The 21,250-nt window shown below is 39.0% G+C and overlaps 1 protein-coding gene across 10 annotated transcripts in view; it reads left to right on the forward strand.

The window, feature by feature from the left end:
• The window catches only part of LOC139470251 (transmembrane protein 198-like), a 60,730-nt gene that overhangs the window by 23,161 nt on the left and 16,319 nt on the right, over nucleotides 1-21,250 (forward strand). For 4 of the 10 annotated variants that reach the window (XM_071252585.1, XM_071252595.1, XM_071252586.1 and 1 more), the window contains exons 2-3: nucleotides 16,124-16,440; nucleotides 17,234-17,797. In XM_071252585.1, coding sequence (XP_071108686.1) covers nucleotides 16,251-16,440; nucleotides 17,234-17,797 — 754 coding nt within the window. In that variant the 5' untranslated portion in view covers nucleotides 16,124-16,250. Of the gene's footprint in view, nucleotides 1-7,180; nucleotides 7,226-7,331; nucleotides 7,446-12,681; nucleotides 12,749-13,995; nucleotides 14,040-16,123; nucleotides 16,441-17,233; nucleotides 17,798-21,250 lie in introns of those variants that run through there. The other 6 variants (XM_071252593.1, XM_071252594.1, XM_071252591.1 and 3 more) reach the window with 5 other exon arrangements.

Consider the following 21,250-nt stretch of genomic DNA (forward strand, 5'->3'; position numbering starts at 1 on the left):
TTTTTATTTCCTCGTGTGATTTGTCATATTTGTTTTTGAGATACATTTTCAACAGGTTTTCATTATAATATATTAAATAATATATTTATACTGATAGCGACAGTAAATGAGTTTGTTAATTGTACATTTTACTGATTTCTTGGCGATGGCATAAAAACAACAACTTCTTTTCACTATATAATTTTGTTCACATTTTCAAGCAACATTTGATTCATTTTTTTCTTTTGGAACCTAGGTTAGAAAAGATCCCGAACCCTCTAATGCTTGTCGAAAAAGATGACTAATTTGGATTGGGTGCTCAGGCAAGGTGACATGTTGTCTCCATGTCATTTACCCAACAGTGTGGGGCGATGCTTATGCTATCAACCACTGTTTTTTTTCTGGCCCAGGTTTGATTGTTTACCAGCCACCATAATAAAGCTGATTATTGCTGACTTCTGCAAAAAACAACGGAGTTCTCGACAACTGACTTGCGGCTGTGGATTTGAGAGTTGGGATGTTCTCGTCTGTCTGCCACACCTTGAGCTCATCTGGGTTGCGTCCATGGTGACCTCGTATTGATCTAAGCTTCTGGTCAGCATTTTGTAAACTCCAGAGAGTGAATCAGACTTGTCAAACTTTAACCATCTTAACGATTTTCGTGAGTTGAACCGAAGTCCTTGTTGTCTTTGAGATATGGCCCTTGTCATGTGGATGACCCGCATGTTTGACTCCTGTGTTGTTCTTGGCTTGACCTTTCATTAAAAGGTCTGTCTGCACCTTTTGACATTCTGGGCATTGTAGGTGTGAGACAAATGAAGATGTTAAGTTGTTGACTCTGGTGTAGACACGCTGGAGTGGGGAAATATTTAGAATGATTAGAGGATCCTTGTCTACTTAACTGTGGTAAGGACACATCTGTATTCTTTGAGGATTAAGGTTGTGGGTGGCCTAGTAGCAAAAGGAGTCGCTCTGACAGGGGCAGACACCTTTGATCATACACAACTAGACCGTAGCTCATCCTGGACAAGTGGTTTAGATAAAATAACTAGATTTTTGGAGAAAACAAGTGCCACTAGATTTCACTAGTCTCAGACTAGCAGACAAGTGGCCGTGCCTGACCCTATGGCTTATCATGCTGAAGGCCTGGTTTCAATTCTTACATGGGTTCAAAGTGTGAAGTCCGTTGTTGGTGCCTCCTGTCGTGTAGTCCTTGTGGATTGATTACAACTTGGTAATATATACTATAAAGCAAAACCCTTAAAAAGGGCAAATTTCTACTAGTCCTTATGATACCTTAACTATTGGGCAGTTTGGCAAGGACTAGTGCCAATTCCTATCTCTGGTTCAGGTGGTCAGGCTTGCTGCACCGACTTGGTTGATGCATGTCATCATATCCCAATTGCGTGGATCGCTGCTCATGATGTCAATCACTGAATTATTTACAGACCGCCATCATATAGCTGGAATGATGCTGAGTGCGGCTTTTAACAACAAATAAACAAAGAAAACTGGTGTATCTGCTCCTGACTTGATCAAACTTAAAAGCTGCTGTGCAACCGAAACAAAATATTGCTGACTTCAGCAGATTATCTCATTCACTGACCCACAGGCACCAAGGGCTTTGTAATTACCAACGAACGACTTTAAACTGTGCAATAACCTGTGGTCCATGTGAGCCAATTGAAGGGCAACAGGAACAAGACTACATCAGTGCCATGTCGTAATTCTTGCCATTTCGGTAAAATAACCTTTTACTTTCATTAATATGAATGTTAACACAACCTTTTCCAGTTATGAATTATTGGAACAATAAAGGTTTTCGCCTCCACCCAGTGCTGATATTCAAACAGGTATTGCCACATGTTCTGCACATGACCCTTACCATTCCTCCTTAGGAAATCAGATTTGTGTTGATTGGGATTATTATCCACAGACTTTTAATGGTTCCTAATAAAAGTGCTCCTTAGCTTCCAAGGAAAGCACTTTTGTGACATTTCGCTTGTTCCTATGATCGCAAGAATCTTGGGCTGCAGTTTTATTTTGTCCCCAGCTGGTGGCAGACTGTTGTTTACATCTTCAGAAACAAGACATTGAGGCTTGGGGTCTATATATCCCAGCTGGAGGATAATGCAATCAAGATTTCTTGGAGGAAACAGGCCAGGTTTCAGCTGTAACACCTGTTTTATTTTTGTCGATTTGGCCAATTATCCTATGGAACATTTGTGAAGACATTCTTTTGGCAACATGTTTATGTGTTTAAGTGTTCCTTAATTCAAGCCTTTGAGAAATTGCTATTGTATAGCTGATGTACCTAGTGTTATTGAAGAATTGGTGTCATGTGTAGCTGGGTGGAAGGATTCCAGGCCAGAATGGGACTCCAAGACCCAGATTCTTATATTAGGGCTGATTCATAGGGATTGTGTGGCGTGACCAGGGATTTACCTAGGTCTTACTATTTTCAGAGGTTTCTCAGAAATGATTGTGGTGGTCCAAGGCATGAACATGGGTGGCGTTGTGTGGCACACTTCTCTTGATTTCCAAGAATAGTACTGATGTCACATTTGTTGCACTTGCTCAGAAGCTTATTATAGATGGGTTTTCTGTGTTTGGTTATGAAAATCAACCATTGATGCTTGTAATTAATCCACCTGACATGCAGTGATATAAATGGAATACTGTTAAAAGCACTCACTCACTCACTCACTCCCCCATACACTGGCAAGCCATGATATAACTGAGGTGCTATTCAGTGACTCATTGTTAAACCAACTCACTCAACAATGTCGAAATCATACCTTAATGATATTTCATTATCTGTAGTCATGTCATTGTGGATTCAAATCGTGAGGAGAATAAAAAGTTTTAATTGCCACACATGATTTAGAAATTTACCAGCAGCAACAATAGCTGTGAACTCAATGATGTATTTCAAGCATGTTGAGGCTTGTTTGTGATTCAATTTTCAAATTGAATTGCAAAATATTGAAATTAAAAAACAAAAAAACAACCTATACACATATCTTTTAATGTTGTGTCATTGTTTCCCTGACAACTAGGATGAGTTATGTCATTGATATGTATCGTACATCAGACCGACTCATGCTTCACGTAATAATCAATATCAACACTGACTAACTCCTCATTAAAATGTCTTCATGATAAGAAATAAGTAATTGTTCCATTATAAATTCCCACGATCAATACACCTGCATTATCCCATGGGCAGGTGATACGGAGGTCAGATGACGGGAGATGGGGGATACGGAGGCTGTTATCTATGGCAATCATGCAATCTGTGATGTAATAACCAACAGCTGGGAGACGGTTACATAATTACATTCCTGTTACCACATGGTAAGATGTCTCTTTGGAAGCTTGTGGGTAATAGGTCCGATGGAAGGATTAGGGTCAGATTAAGGGAGGGTTGGGTGAAAGGAGATGATATCTGGTGTAGAGGATGGATGATTAGGTTGATGAGGAAAATGTTTAAATGGTGTATTTCCTGGTGGGGAATGAGGCTGGGTGTGACAGGATTTTCTGGTAACCTTATTGGTAATAACATCATGTATCTGTTAGGGCTGGTGTTCGGGGACAGAGTAGGTGCCCCGTGCCCAGTGCTCGTTGTTGCTGACTGACATGATGACCTGATTGTGTGTCATCATACACTGAATTACCTCTGTGGTGTAGTGCATAACGGAAGGTTGGTGGTTCAGAAACCTATGATTGTGGGTTTCTAATCCCGTTTCTCCCCGATTATGTCCATGTTGTCAGCACCATACCCGTGCTCATGGATTTCACTGAAGTGGTAAACGTCTGAGACCTGCATCACTTCGGGCTTTCCTCCCACATAAAGCTGACACACCATGATATAACTGGATTACTGTTAAAAGTGGTGTTAAACCCAACTCACTCACTTACTCACCCATACTCTGGCAAGCCATGATATAACTGAGATGCTATTCAGTGACTCATTGAACCAACTCACTCCACAATGTTGAAATCATACCTTAATGATAATCATACCAAAACTCACAGGTGTTCAAAAGTTTGGTATAAAGAACATCGGACCATGTACAAAATAGAGACAGTTCATATAATATGACAAGATATCAATTACAGTGGTACCTATAATGATGTACAAGCTTTATAAATTTAATTCATCCTTGTATAAGCATCCTTTTTACAAAAGTCACACCTCCAATATATAATAACAGTGGCTGTAGATTCAGCCTTGTTCATTGAATGATATATGTATTCGTTATTCCACATCAGGAAGTCCAGATAATGAGATGTGTTGCAAGATAAATACTCCTTGGCTCGGCTGATAAATGAGGAATGTAGACCTCGAGCGATAATGTGTGAAAAAAGCTCCCATATCATGTCTTGATATGCGTGTGAACTTCAACATCTGATGCTGCAAGTGAAATGCAACAGGATCCCTTGATCGTGACCTGGGGCGGTTTGGGGGTTTGGGTAACAATGAACCAGGTTTGTTCTCCACCTGACCAGCTTTGTTGCAGGAATTTGATCCCCAGTCTCCGGAATGATATGAAAAATACCATATCAAATTATCATTTGTTGAATGCCATGGCGATGCAAGACAATGCAGTTATTTTTTGAAAGTTACAATCTTTTCATCAGGCAGCTGTAAAAAATAAGGAGGGTTTGTTTATGATTTGACATTGCCAAGGTTGATTCTGCTTGTACAGAGGTGTTATCTTGTCAGTTGGTGTTGATGGCAGTTTTACAAGCTAATGACATGAATTAGAATATGCCAAATGCTTCATTGAGCCTGAGTAGACATGCTTCATCTCAGTAAATCTGACAAGATTAGTGTTAAGCTTGAGGACAATACTGACCAATTCTGTATTTACTGAAGGTTCTGTTATTTTTGCTGTCTGACATTTTGATTATTTTTTTCTTCTCTTAAAATGTAACCATATTTAATGTTCAGGCATTACTGTCTTGTTTCAGCATGGACACTCTCATGCCTTAAGTATGAAAAATGACACACAATATGTGTTTGTCCAGTAGGCATGGATGCATGGTTTGGACACTTAGAATAAATGCACATTAAACCTTCAACATAAATATCAATTTTTTAATACTTAGCTGGGACCTGATAATATTAATTGTATATTTTACAGGAAATTGTATATTTATAATATAATACTTATCCTATCTCACACAAACTATGCATAGAGTGAGATAGGATAAGTATTATAAATTTACAATTTACTGTAAAATTTACAAATTTTTAAACTTATCCCATCTCACTTTATGCATACTTTGTGTGAGATAGGATAAGTATCATATTATAAATATACAATTTCCTGTAAATTATACAATTAATATTATCAGGTCCCAGTCTTTTAATCAACCAAAGTCATCATTATGATCTTATGTGATACACTGTTTAAGTTTCACCATGCCATCTTTCAGACCCTGCGGGGATTTAGGGTCCGAATTGGTCCCAAACACTTACTGGTATCCTGGTTGTAAAAGGTTGATGTATACTGATGCTCATGACATCAATCACTGGTTTATCCTGTCCCAATTTCATTATTTTACAGGCTGTCGTCATATATCTGGAATATTTCTGAGTGAGACATCAAACAAGAAACAAATAATTTAAGAAAGTTTTAAAGTTTTCAATGTCATTGCAGCGTTAGAAATTGACACTAGTCCTCTAGTCCTTGCCAAACAGCCCAATAGTTAAGGTAACATAAGGACAAGTAGGAATTGCCATTTTCGTAGGTCTTCCTTATCATTGTAAGGACTACTGGACTAAAAATGTTAGTTTCTAAAGCTGCATTGTGTAGCATGGCAGGATCGTCACATCTCTCATCAAAACCCTTAAATATTAATTCAAAAATTAAGAACCCCCAGTTTAACCAAAAAAAGGTAACACCCTGACGCTTCTCTTCTCTGGTTTTTAAGTTTCCACAGGCGATACATGACTGACTGTTGGAATAATGTTGACTTCTGAAGTGACATTTGTTCATGATAGATTGAAAATTTGGAGATGAGGTCATAAAACTATGACCTCTTATCAATAAGAGATTTATGTAGCGACAGCTTAAAGAGAGATCAACCAACAACATGTGTGCACTCCTGACAGGGTTTTGAATGGAGGTTTGTAATCAGATTGAGATTTTATCATTCATTCTAAAGTAAATTGGTAGTCATTGTGATAACATCTGGTTGTTCAGTCCAGAGCAAATGTGGGCCTGACTTTTTAAGACAGGTGGTTCCTAGAGTGTCTGCGATCATACACAAATATAATGTAAGATTAATTGTTCATTCATCTAGTGTTAGTGTTGAGGTGTGGTAACTGATCTTGGTTCAATACCATATGTTCCGTTCACATGCTATCACATCTTTCTCCTTCATGCTATAATCCCTTGTAAGGTTGTAACGACCCCCCTATGGTATAATTGTTCATAACACCCTGTAGAGATAAACATTTGTGACAAGAACTGTCACCCCAGAGGAAATGGAACCCTTAGCATTGTACACAACCTGCCCACGCGGTGGAGGGGGCGTCTCAAAATAGTCATGTACATTTGAATGTCTTTTGAAATGGAACATAAGGTAACTGAATGCTGCAGTTCTTGCAACAACAGGTGTGACAACTTATCATCCTGCTGGTGTTGACTTAAATAAATTCTACGATTTTTTCTTAAAATAGGAAAATGTGGTCATTATTTATCAACTCAGCATAATGTCAAATTATTATTTCTATGATACCAAAATTGTGATTTTTTAAAATCAAATTACAGTAAGAGGCTGTTCTATGCCAACAAATACAGTGTTGAGGGTAACAGGATATCACTGCTATATAATTCATGTAATTTTATTTAGCATTTTTTGCGTTCTGTTGGTTGAATTTGTTCATTAAATCAATTCAATATTAGACTCAATTCCAAATGTGAAGAGGCCAATAAACAACAATAGAAAAGAGTTTTTGCAAGACCAGGTATTTGGGATGTTCAGACATGATTTGAACTTTACTAATTTAATGGATGAGATAATATTTTTTTATATGCAGGTTATACCATATTTAGTTAACAATGTGGAGAAAAGTTTCAAATCCGTTGAAAATGGACATATTAATATTGAGATGCCCCCTACCACGTTTGTCCATATCAAACTGCAGGTCTCTGTGGATAACAACATCGCGACACAGACGCCATGCTGATGTCAGAGTTCACACGCTGCATTTGATTGCAACGGATTTCAGGTTTGTCGACTGATAATGAAATATTTAGACTTTCGGTTCTATTGATCCACGTGTTTGTTCTGTGTTGCCACACTGGCCTCACAGGTAGTGCATGCAACACGTAGAGACGAAGGGTGGAAGGTTTTACAGATTACTGGATTATCCCGTTGTTTTCATACTCACAGTTTGAGTGCAGTGGATTTCAAATTACGTATTTAGGGAATGTACTTCGACAGGTAAGGTAGGTGGATTTGTATGTGTGCTGACTCAAAGACGCGTTAAACTTGCTGTGAGTGCGTGATTTATAGCTGCAACCTACATAGGGGATTACCAGTGCTGGCAGTGTGGTCAGGACGTGAATCAAAGCTTTGTAAGAGTAACTCGGGCACAGGCTCGTGGTTTAAGTACAAGTTTAGACCGATTTCTTTTTCATAGTAGAAAAATATTGTGTTTCAGTTTTTTGTTTTGAATGGATCTGGACAGGATGTTTGTATTTTAACATTTTCAATTTCTGTCTGTCATCACTTAATAAAGTAAATTTGACTGACCTTGTTACATATTTGATAATGGTACACACTTCGATACATACCTGTTTCTTTTTTAATTACGTATACTTTGGGCGTGTTGGGTAGCCTCATGATTAATGTGCTAGTCCATCGTGATAAAGACCTGAGTTTGATTGTGGTTCACCCACAGTTACATGGATGGACTATTGCTGCATGTCGGATAAAAACTCACTCACTCACTCACTCACTCACTCACTCACTCACTCACTCACTCACTCACTCACTCACTCACTCACTCACTCACTCTTTCACTCACATTAACAGCTATTTATTGATTCACACTACAATATAATTATTAATCCTGTAATTGTGATTCTTATTCAATGAAGCAGCCTAATTCTGCATGACTAGGTAGTAGACTTGTGTTTCATGTCAAACTGATTAACCCACGTCTGTCTGTGATCTACGAGGTTCATGAAGCAGGAGCACCACAATCCATCAGCCTTATTACACGTCTGTTTGGTCAATTATTCGTATGAATTAGGTTGTCCTAAAAGAGTAAATCAAACCTTTGCGTTCTTGTCAGGAATTGAGCACATCACGATCTAATATGTGACTTGGTATCTGTACATTCCATCAGTTCACTACGTCCTTGTGGCCTTTGTGTGGGGCAACTCACTTGTATGTTCTGGACAAGAAACAAATGTCTTACTGATTGGTATTTTAGATGAAGTATTTGGAGTACTTGGGATATTTTGGCTTTTGTTCAGTGACACAACTTGAATATAATTATTTCAAATATTATTGAAAATTGTAATTAATACATGTAGTGAGATGGTTTTAATGCATCTTTGAAAAATATTTTATCAGCGTTTTAACAAACACAAAATAATGTGTCCTGTGTGCATAGAAATTGTGAATGGATGCAAATGTTATGTATAGAGTCCCAAAGGATGCAAATGTTATGTTTGCTCAGTGAGTGAGTGAGTTTAGTTTTACGCTTCTTTTAGCAATATTTTAGCAATATCACAACAGGGACACCAGAAATGGGCTTCACAAATTGTACCCATGTCGGGAGTCAAACCCGGGTCTCCAGCGTGACGGGTGAACGCTTTAACCACTAGGCTACCCCACCTCTCTGGGATATGAATTGAATTAAGTGTGCTAAGAAGACTGATTTCTTGAAGTGTTTTGATTTAAACCTAAATGCAGTGTAGTGACCCTGCCACAATGTTATGGCAACATGCCTGAACTGCATTCACAGAATTGAACACTTTTGTCGAAATGTAGCAGTTTGGTGTAAGACAGGGCCAAAAAACAGGTGAGTGCTATGTGCAGTTTGCACAAAGGAGAATATTTGTATCGGAACAAATTCATCAATGTGTGAAAAGACAACACTGCTTGAGATAAAAATATGTGGCTGTGCTCAATTTAGTGAGGAGATAAAACAGCATCTGTGTTGTGATGTCAGAAAAAAAAAACCTGGTCCAAGTTCAGAGGAATAATACGTTACTGTGGCTTTATTTTGGTAGTTTCACTGGAGTGTGTGATGAGCTCGCTATGAACAGACATGCCAATGTTCCGTTGATGACCTTTCACCTTCATGTTGACCTCTCAAGGCAGTTACTTACATATTCAATTATCTCATTCATTAATAAAACCTAATTAGGTACAGAAGAGGTTATCAGATTTCACATGAACTCACTTACCTTGCTTCAAGCTTGTGTGACTAAGTCAGCTGATATCTATGATTCGTTAGAATTTCTCATTCACTTCCAAAGACACATTTCTTCTTGCAAGATTGCTTGCTAAATCAAGAATATGTGTAGTGTCTTCTTGTTAGGGTCATTGATTAAAACACTTAAACCATGTCAAACACAGGTGCTATACATTGTACAAACAGAAGAGTAGCCTGAAAGAAAAGTCCATGGATGTGTAGTAATTCTACCCTCCTAATAGGCAAGTCTAGATATGTGGATAGTACGGTACTCATCGGACCCTTGATCTTATTATTTACATAATCTAGAACTTATGATTTAAACTTATAATTACAGGGAACCGTGCCAGAATCCTATGATAATGGGTTCGAAACCTACATTTTCCCTGATTATGATCCTTGGTTTGTCAGAACCAATAACTATGCTCGTTGTTTTCAACAAAGTGGTTAATGTCTTCTGCCTTAATGTCTCCTGGCTATTTAATTTGACACGCTGTGATACCAAGTTGACACGCTGTGATGCCAAGTTGACGCGCTGTGATGCCAAGTTGACGCGCTGTGATGCCAAGTTGACGCGCTGTGATACCAAGTTGACACGCTGTGAGGCCAAGTTGACGCGCTGTGATGCCAAGTTGACGCGCTGTGATACCAAGTTGACGCGCTGTGATGCCAAGTTGATGCGCTGTGATGCCAAGTTGACGCGCTGTGATGCCAATTTGACGCGCTGTGATGCCAAGTTGACACGCTGTGACGCCAAGTTGACACGCTGTGATGCCAAAACGTTGATATAAAACCCAACTCACTCACTTCCCTGTGCTTGGACACTAAAAATATTTAAGATGGATTAATTTCAGATATTTTATTAATTTGATTCCGTAATTTAAATTTCATTGTTTGGGTAACCATCAGCTGTTGAAGGATAGGGAATTCGGAACACTAGCTGTGTATGAAAACAGTAACTAATAGATCAAATTTAAGCAAAAAAAGAAAGCAATTTTCGTTTTGATTGAATTAATTCGGTGGAGGGAAATACAGCATGATGGATTTGGGCAAAATGGCATTTATTGATTAAATGATCAAGTTTACATGATAAAAAGGGTAATCATTCACTAATGACAGGAATTTGTCAAAGACTGACTATAGAAAGAGCTCTTTTTGACCAAATCATCCATTATAAATCAAACTACAGTCCATATTGTCAAATGGATGGACTTTGTACAACAATTACTCTGTCAATTGCACGTAAATTGTTGCCATGTACATTTGGTATTTCCTGTGCATATTTTGGTTTCCGAAGGTGGTGTAGTTTTGGGATTGTTAGTTTCAAAACGTGCGCATAAGCTTGCTGTGTTTCTCTGGTTGACCTGAGTGAGCTCACATCTGGGATTTGCATTGACGATTTGGGGTGCATGATCAGTTATATAATAAAATGAATCAAGTCAAATTTAGCAATTTAAAATCTTCATGAGGAAAAAGTTGAAGTGTTTAAAGGATTAAATCTAGTGTGAGTTGAGTTTAACACTATTTTAAACAGTATTCCAGTTATATCACGGCGTGTCAGCTTAATGTGGGAGGAAAGTCCAAAGTGATGCAGGTCTCGACATTTACCAGTTTGGTGAAAGCCATGATCCCGGGTATGGTGCTGACAAACCTGGAAACATAATCAGGTCGAACCGGGATTCAAACCCACAATGGTTTCATCGTGAGCTTGGATCCATGCAACTGGATTCCAGTGAGACGTAATAGACCAAGTCACTGAGCCTGACCAACAGATCAGTTTTGTCACCTCTTACAACCAGCATAGGTGGCTGAAGACATTCTGTCACTTTGTATACATGTATGTGTTTCCAGCAGAAACTGTACGGGAATTCTGATTTAACAGGATCCTGATTATTGAGGTTTTTATATATCTTGGGTGAGGTAGTATATCAGGGTAGGTAGGGTAGCCTAGTGGTTAAAGTGTTCTCTCACTTTGCCGAAGACCCAAGTTCGATTTCCCACATGGGTTCAATGTGTGAAGCCCATTTCTGGTGTACCCCGCCGTGATATTGCTGGAATATTGCTAAAAGCGGTGTAAAAATGGTACTCACTCACTCACCATTTATTAAAACATTGTATGGTATTTTTACCTTTACAGAAGGAGATAATTTTTGATGAAAATTTTGTTTTCTAAACAAGCCAACTACATTAACATAACATAAGTTAGACCAAGTCCAAAACATTACTTCTAACAAGGCATGATATCAACTTGATGATTCTCCCCTGGGGTTTCCTTGTGACTTCACTGTAAATATGTTTCAGCTTCCCATGTACATTGTCTTAAGTCTTTGATAGGCATCAGGAAAATTCAGCTGACGAAGGGGGGCAAGAAGTAGTTCTGTAATGTCATGACAAAGAATATAAGAAGTTGTTGTCAATAAGAGTGTCATGTATTCATACATCGTAGCATCTCAGTTGTTACATATTGTAATAACTAATGTTATTTAACATTTCTTACATCTTGCAACAATTTAATGCCATGTTTAAACAACAGATCAATTTGGTCACACCCCTTTCCAAAGCAATGGATCAACCAAGCCTTAAACCATAGCAACAGAATCTGGTTGGGATAAACTGAAAAGTGTTTATAGTTTGAAGCACTGGTGGCTTGAATCACATGACAGCTGACAGAGGCAGACAGCACTTGTGCTTCTTGTGCTTAACACCATCTCCTGCAATCCCATCTAATCTACAACACTTAATTATTACATAAACTCGCCCCTCTTCTTAGGCTTGTTTCCTTTGTCGTGGCTAATTGGAGGTGATCCAACTTGTCAGTGATCGCAGTTCGACACCTTGCCACTGTTGACCAACTCTCCAGGCATACACTGTAGCAATTATACCATTATGCAACCAGGGACATCAAAGACTCAGGTGAGCTCAGGTGAACAGGTGAGAGATATTTACTGTTGCGTCGGACAGGTGAGAGACAGGTATTTACTAACGACAGGTGAGAATAAAGGTACATGTACTTCCTATAACTCACACCAGGTAGATATTATACTTCAGATTACGTGAATGTTTTGTATTGGTTCTCATTGATTTCTGCTGCAGGTGTAAATGACAGGTAGATTGATGGTGCGATGATAGTTCAAGGTGTGAGAAATATATGAATGAACGTCACGACTGTGGTTTGTGTGTTGTGAGTCACATGATGTATGTTTACCCACGTAAGACGCAGAAGTGTCTTGGATGTGACGTAAGATGTTAATGTGGTGTGGACCCTCTATCCTGGGAACACACAGTGTGTTGTGAGGAGTGGGATTCTATCTGCAGTGTGAGGTATTCTTTCAAAATTCATACCAACTTCATATATATTTACATTTTCTAACTTATTTATTCAATTGTTCTTTTATATTAACATTACTGGAGGTGTATTATTTTTTAATATTTTTTTTTTACCTTTTTTCTCTATATCTTTTATTCATCCCTTCATTAAGGCGTACAATTGTTTCATATTTTGCAATCTTCATTTGTTCCGTTTTTCCTGTATAGAAATAGGCCAGTTACAGTGTACTTAAGTACATGTGCTATGTGTCATGGTACTAGTGTTGTATAAAACTGATACATGATGTTAAGGTTACATATTAAATGGTAAGAAATTGTATGAGGAACCATATTTATGCCAGTATGACTGACTTCTCTAGCCATTGTTCTAATTAATTTATGGAACATGTTTGTCATTATGACATTGGTGGCAAGTCATTCTCTCTGACGAATTACATATCACTCAAATGTTATTATCATCATGAAAAATTAAAAATCCTCACACCCAATTAGATTGTATTTTAATTTTAACTTACAACTTGTTTGTGAAATTGTTACATAATCATTTTTTTTAAAAACAGATCATGTGTGTTAGTTAAAAACAAAACCCCAGAAATATACTGTAGTGTCATTTTTATTCTTTGTCAGGAAAATAGTGTGATGATGAATGAAAGTTTAAATCGTAAAATATAAACAGTGCAGCTTCATAATTCTTTGTTAGGAAAACAGTGTGATGATGAATGAAAGTTTAAATCGTAAAATATAAACAGTGCAGCTTCATAATTCTGTTTTAGGAAAACTGTATGATGATGTATGAAAGCAAAAATCTTAAACCATGCAACAACAACAGTGTAACTTCCTAATTCTTTGTTAGGAAAACAGTGTGGTAATTAATGGGAAGAAGCCATGAACATGGCAGCTATTGTGGAGCAAGGTGAAGTTGAGTGACAGTTCCGGAGAATTAACTGTTAAGACACCTGTTCCTTCCCTATCTACAAGTCCACATGACAGTGACTCAGTCCACCTTCTGTGTGGCTATCTAAGGTGTTCTATTCGCTGTAAGAGATAGACTTATCACAGGGATATGATGCCCCGGGACTTTGTTTCCCAGATGCATTGTAGTAGAGGTCATAATGGGAGATTGTCAGATAGCTGAAGTGATCTGTGATAACGTGTAGATGTATTGTGATTGGGAGACATGTTCGGTGCAGTGGGTGTGGGCACAGTGCCCCAGGCCGCCTTACTCACGTAGCTCATAGAGACGCAGAAATGTCGCTTTGCTGATGATTTAATACCATAACCAAAGGTAAAAAAATAATATTTCTGTGAGTTGTGACCAGGAATGTTTTATATGCATCACTGAGGGCATCGTGGCCTGGGACGCATCTCTGTGAGTGGGGTACGTTGTGCGAAATACAGCAAAATACAGCGAAATACGGTGTCACAAGGAAGAGAATGTATGAATGTCAACTTCTTTATCATGAGGAACACAACGGTTCGGACTATATACTTACTCCTTCATCCCTCAATTCCTATGAGGCAGAGAACATATATACGTACCTGTACGAACAACAAAAGTAATAAGATTCCTTTGCTAATCACCTATCAATGCCAGTTATCTGTTGGCTCCCCTTGTTAAATTTCCACCTTTGTTATCCTATTGTTGTACAGGTACATGCACGTTGCTATATAAGTGCAATAATCTTGGACGCGACATTAAACTCAATTTCACCTCATCTCTTTGCTTATAAAAGGTTTGTTAGTTCGAATCCAATTTTCAAATTAATTATAATCCATGCTCTGTCACATGCTAGTGGGTTTAACCATAGTGATATGTGTGCACAACAGTGCCATTTTGGCTTTTCTCCCAGATCAAAGGGACATGTTCTGATATTAAAAAGTCTAATGGATTACGCAAAAGAATGTTGTTAAAAGTGGCTTAAAGCCACACTCAATGCTTTGATTGCTTGGAAACACTCTTATTGTTCCTTGGATAATTCCCTGTTCATCAGACCTGTGAAGATCCGAGTTAGAATAGGTCTTCAGCAACCCATGCTTGCTGTAAAAGGTGACTGTGCTTGTCGTAAGAGGCGACTAACAGTATCGGGTGATCAGGCTCGCTGACTTGGTTGATGCTCATGATGTCAATCACTGGATTGTCTGGTCCAGACTGCATTATTTACAGACCGGTGTCATAGAGCTGGAGTATTGCTGAGTTTGGCGTAAAATAACAACCAATCCCTGTTTACCGACTGTGGTACAACGATATTTTGAATAATTGAAACCATTAACAGAGCTATTGAAATAAGGAAAAGTTATATATGATATCTTTAATACCCAGTATCACTCTGAAGAATTGCCATGACAACAGATGTTTCTTGTGAAACCACTGATAAACTATTTCTGTTATAATCAGTCAGTTGAGCAATGTTTTGGCTTGATTGTCAGAATGTAACATCTTTTTCCTGCTGAAATTGGATATGATTAATTATTCAAGCCAGTAAAATGGGTTTAAGGACATTGTGAATTCTGAGGCCTTGTTTGTGTTGAAAGTCATTAATGTGAAGTGCTTTCACTGATGACACTGCAAGTGATTATGGAATACATTTGGTGGAACAGTTCTCTACTGTTATGCATGTTGAACTACTCTGGGGAATATTATCATGCTGTATAGTCCTACAAATCATCATTTGCATGGCATAGAAAGGTTTGGTCTCATGATTGAATATCAGTGCTTCAACAAACATTTGAAATACATTGTGTTGATGGGTTGGCTCAGCAGCAGAGTCTATGGAGTCCCTTGAAGAAGGCATCTATGATCCGAATCTCTCTGGGCTTTCGTCCAACGCCAAGCTGATGTAACTGAATTATTCCTACTAGCTTAGCCAAGATCAGTCTCTCGTCCTAGGACAGGCAATAGAAATGAATTTTAAGTGTTTTTAGTTTCTCTTGGACAAGCAAACGCTTACAAAATAGGAAAAATAATTTAATGGTCTCATGTGAAAATGACAGATCAAGACAGTTTGCTTCAACTGTGATACGGCTTATTATTTGCTTAAGTAAACAATCAGTCTTTGACAATCGTAAATTTGCTGCAAAGCTTGCGTACGAAATGTCAAACAAAACTGGTGTTGCTTACAGCCATCATGTTCATCCTCTGTTGGTAGATGCAGTGGCAGCAATATAGATCAGGGCAAAGAAGAAGGCAGGATTGATTTTCCTAAAGTATCGCGAAACACAAGTTGCACAGCAATTGTCAGCTGACATTTTACAAACGTCTTCCCCGAAATCCAGACTCCAATTTCCCTATGAACCGAACATCCCTGGTCATGTGATCACACACAACTTATCACAGAACAAACATCTTAACATTATTTCATTTTGTTTCAGAAGGTGATTCCGATGAACACGCAGCTGATAATGCGGACACAAATATCTCAGTTTGGCAGAAGGATGGATACTTCTGTTTGACCAGGACACCGATTTGAAGCTGACCGGTGATCTGCTCCACGTAAACATGGACACGACGGTGGAGACCAGCGCAGCGTCTTCAGCCGGGGACGTGACGTACATGACCCCGCGGGGGAATATGACGACGATGCCACCCCTGTTGCATCAGTGCGACCACATAGACTCCCAGTATGACGTGGCCTCGGCAATTGTTTGTGCGATGTGTTTCATATTTGGAATTCTGTATACATTTTTTGGTAAGTTTGAAAGAGTGAGAAATGAAAATAACTTTTTGAGCCATGAATGATTAATTTGTGTGGTTGGCATGGTTGTACAGTTATTTGAATGTAACCTAGGAATTGTGCTAACATTGTTTAACCAAGAGAAAAATGGAACAAGCAAGCAACAAATATTGCTACTTAAACAAAAAAAGAAATAAGTGTCACATGTTGTTCCGATGTGAAACACATAGCTTTGCTTTGCCTTACTGCCAGTGCACTGAAGCTTTGTTTAGTTTCACTTTGATAACATGACAAGGCTGTAAGTGGAATATCTAACCAAATATGTTTCTGTTTTTCTTGTTCAATCAATTTGGAGTCTTTGCACTATTTCTAAACAGAAAGATGCCTTTTCGCATGGCAAGACGCAACACAAGGTGCAATGAACACACACACACACACACACACACACACACACACACACACACACACACACACACACACACACACACACACACACACACACACACACACACACACACACACACGTGTGTCACCAAGGGGCACACACCACACACAACCACACACACATCAAAGTCCCTTCATACAACAGTGTGGTTCACGAACACGACAATATGGCATGTATACTTTGTGAATATCACTCTGTACGTACACACACACACACACACAGCACACACACACACACAGCACACACGCAAATCAGTCCCTTCATACAACAGTGTTGTTCATGAACACAACAATACGGCATGTATACTTTGTGAATGTCACTCTGAAACCATCCCATCTAAAACCCTACCTGCTCCACTTTCAGGGTACCGGTTCTTCAAGGCAGTCATGTTCCTGACCGGGTTCATCTTCGGCGGTGTCCTCATCTACATGATCTGCAAGGAAGAAGAGATTATGCCTACAGAAGGAAATATCGGTGTGGCCATTGGCGCCGGGATACTCTGTGGCCTCATCACGATGCTTGTGCAATATGTGGGACTCTTTCTCACCGGATTCCATCTTGGACTAGCACTAGCAATCGCTGTATTGATAGTCCTTGAACAGTTCATGCATCCTTCAACCAAGTGGATACCCATTGGATTACTCGTCGGTCTTGGGTTGCTGTTTGCCTTTCTCATTCTGAAATTCCAAAAGTGTTTCACAATTTTGGGGACAAGTATTTTTGGAGGTGCTTTAATGGTAGCATTTTTAGACTATTTTATTGAGAAGTTTCGCATGGTGCTGTATGTGTGGGACAGAGTGAAAGGCAACGAGTCGCCGCCTGTGTGCTGGTACAGCTGGGTGATACTGGGCTGCTGGCCATTTTGTTTCCTTGTTGGAGCTATTACACAATGGAGGATTACAGGACAGGGAGTGGACCATCGGGAAGGTAACAAACCCAGACCAAGTCAATAAACAAACACATAGATCATGCACAACTGTATTAATTATTTCCTGTCTGTTATTATTTCCACGACTTGTCTGTAATGGCAGTCATATCTAACAATCTGGGGCCTTAGGAGCCGTGCCAAATTACCTTTGTCAGAGGGGTACACAAAGTACGTGATCTAGACTACCAGTTGTCAAACTTTCATTTTTGTGGAACCCTTGGTGGCTGAGTGGGTTAGATCGCTGACTTTGTGTGCCTCACTCTGGCAGTGTGGGTTCGAATCTCGGACAGGACTTAACCCCAAAAAGTACTAGAATCTGTAATCTGTAGATTAGACTAAGAAAGTGTAATGCCAAATATAACATGTTACATTTGATCACTTTCTAAATAGCATTGTGTTTAGCATAGCATTCTAATTCATGGGTCAAAACCAGCTTTGAAGAATAAAGGCTGAGCCTCTGATACATGCCATGTCCAGTAAACAAGTAAATGAATGATCCCTTTCAGGAAACATATAATGAATAGTCCCTTACTGCTGGTACCAAAAATTGTAAAGTACAGATACGAAAATAGCCTGGGCTTCAAATACATGCCAGGTTATTATTATGTCCCCCAATAAAAATCCACGTTAGGGGCATTAAGTAGCAGAAATACGGTACGCTCATTCACTTGAAACCTAAAAGTCATTCAACCAAGCAACAAAACACCCTATCAGTCTGTGTGACACCAATCTTGTTTTTCTCCAGAAAAGGATGGGCTACTAATCTCTTGATATTTCTCGCGGTAGATATCTGTCATATTTAGGTTCAAGGTTAGACAAGGTGCCCTATATGCTTGCTGTACAAGGAAACTATTCAGAACTGGCTGTCATATAGCTTTATTATTGGTTAACACAAATTTGTGTGGAGGGGGGGGAATCCAAAAACATATTCTGTTTTTAGTGGACCATGTACCATGTTCTAAATTTATATTGTTGCTCCCCATCCATTGCACATGCACATCAACATATGATTAAGCTGTCATACCAAAAGATGTTAAAAGTTGGTACTTGATGTTTCCCTGTCTGGCGCTCAGACTTATGAGGTTAAAACAAGGACTGATCAACTCGGAGTCAGAATACTGTGCTGTGAATACTAATATTGGTATTCATGTTAAACTGCAGCATGGTATCTCAGTGGGCTAGCAAAATAGAACCATCATTTGTCCGGACACGCACATGCATGCACGTAACTATATATAAGTACAATAATTTTGAACACAATGTTAAACTACATCTGACTCACGTTACACAAGGATTAGATTGATCCAAGTCTGTACTGAGAGATAAGTCCATCCAGTGTAGTCTCTAATAGGGACAACTTGTTCTTATTATTTACATAATCTAGAAATTATGATTTCAACTTATAATTATTGCCTTAGAGACTTGTGCAAGTCCAATGCATCTCTAGACTTGCTCCGAGTCTGTACTGAAAGAAAAATCCATGCATGGGAAGTAATTCTATTTTCCTGATAGGCAAGTCTGGGACTCCAGTCTCTTATAGGGACAACTTGTTCTTATTATTTACATACTCTAGAACTTATAATTTATATATTATGAACTAATAATTATTGCCTTAGAGACTTGTGCAAGTCTACACAAGGGTTTTCTGCAGTGAATGCCCAGATCTCTTCAGCCCCTTCAGTGTTGGGCTTGTCTTTAAGGTTAATGGACACAGGCATGGCGCAAAGGCAATTTTCTCCCCTGTGAATATCATTGTGCCATGTGTGTAGCAACTAATGTGTCTGTCAGTATCACTTCTTTGAGTCATAACACATCGAGTATCCCTATCAGCTTCTCTAGTCTTCTGGGGGCGTTCGGGTAGCCTAGTGGTTAAAGCGTTTGCTCGTCACGCCGAAGCCCCAGGTTCGATTCCCGACATGGGTACAATGTGTGAAGTCCATTTCTGGTGTCCCCCCACCGTGATATTGCTGGAATATTGCTAAAAGCGGCGTAAAACACTACTCACTCACTCACTCTACTCTAGTCTTCTGAGGTGTGGACATTCGCTGTGCAGAGTTGGGTCTCAGATATAGGGGGTTAAAATTTAGATTAATGTTTCTAAATTTAGAGCACCACCCAGTCTAAGCTTGTATGATATAAGTGTACAACTGTACAGAAAGGTGTATTACCCAACTCACTCACACACTCCCTTACATTCCTATCAGAGTTTATTGTCTCCAAATCCAAATCCCATGTACACCAACTGTAACAACTCCCCAGTAGACCCTTTTGCAGGAATTCAGAATTTTAAATGTGAAAATATATAGAAAAATAATATAAAATATTACCCCAAGTGTAGACGTCTGTTAACAGTCACATCTCAAATGAAATCTTCTCCCTTAACAGTTTGTGTTTATATTTTCTTAATTTACATAAGCAGCCAGTGTTTCCCAGTTCCCTGAGGTACATCAGTTGGCTGGACAGAGTTGCCCCCCTTGTCTGTAGCAAGGGAGTAGTGCTGTTTGTGTGTTCTCATCCCTGTGTCATCCTTATAGGGATCCTCAGTCTGTTAGCACAACAGGTGCTTGTGGGTTTATGTAAAAGTGGTAAATGTGTAGGACCTGCATCACTGCTCCCCAACAGTAGGCAAACACAGTGGGATAACTGTATGGTGGTCAAGGCTTTGATAAAACAAACTCGCTCACTGTAGTTGTAAAAATGAAGCTGGGAATTGTGGCAAATTGCCAATTATTGATAGCTGAATGGAGAAAAGTTCAAAGATCTAACAAAGGAAAAGGAAAAGATTTTTCAGAAACATAAAATATCCATTTTGTTAATTATCTGCATGGTTAAGTTTTTTAAAGCAGGCAATAGAGGTGCTGGATCATTCCAGGGTATTTGATGTCCTGTGACATTACTGTGAAAGATAATCACTAAATATGGCTTAATGTTATAGAATTATTTCCTAATAGAAGGCTTTTTGTTCAAAATCTAAGTCCCAGTTTTACCCTGTGTTCCTCTATTGATTTTGGCAATAGATCTATGATCCGAAAGAGAGATTAGGCGTGGGGAAGTTGGCAAGTCTGATTCAAGTCATTCCAACTCCACTTTGTTTGTTTATCCGTACCTGGCTCCTGTGATTTGATGTGTAGAGGTGTGTCACATGGTCTTGCAGAATCAAATAATCAGGGGTTTGAATCCTGGATTCATACCAATTCTGATCTTTTGTTTTGCAGCACGCTAGCCGTGCTCATGGGTTTCACCAAAGTGGTGGATGTCTAAGACCTGCATCACTTAGGGCTTTCCTCCCACACGTCACAAATGCATTGACCCAAACGATTTGCTTCTATTTGAAGACTGCACATGTGCATTGATTCACCTGGACATACTCTTTGAGCAGGGATGAAATCGAAGTCCTAAATGGCCTCAGTATTGCTTCAGTTATTACTATTTCATGCACCTTAAACAATTTA

Source organism: Haliotis cracherodii, unplaced genomic scaffold (assembly GCF_022045235.1).
Source record: "Haliotis cracherodii isolate W230 unplaced genomic scaffold, xgHalCrac1.p SCAF_20, whole genome shotgun sequence".
Lineage (NCBI taxonomy): Eukaryota > Metazoa > Mollusca > Gastropoda > Lepetellida > Haliotidae > Haliotis > Haliotis cracherodii.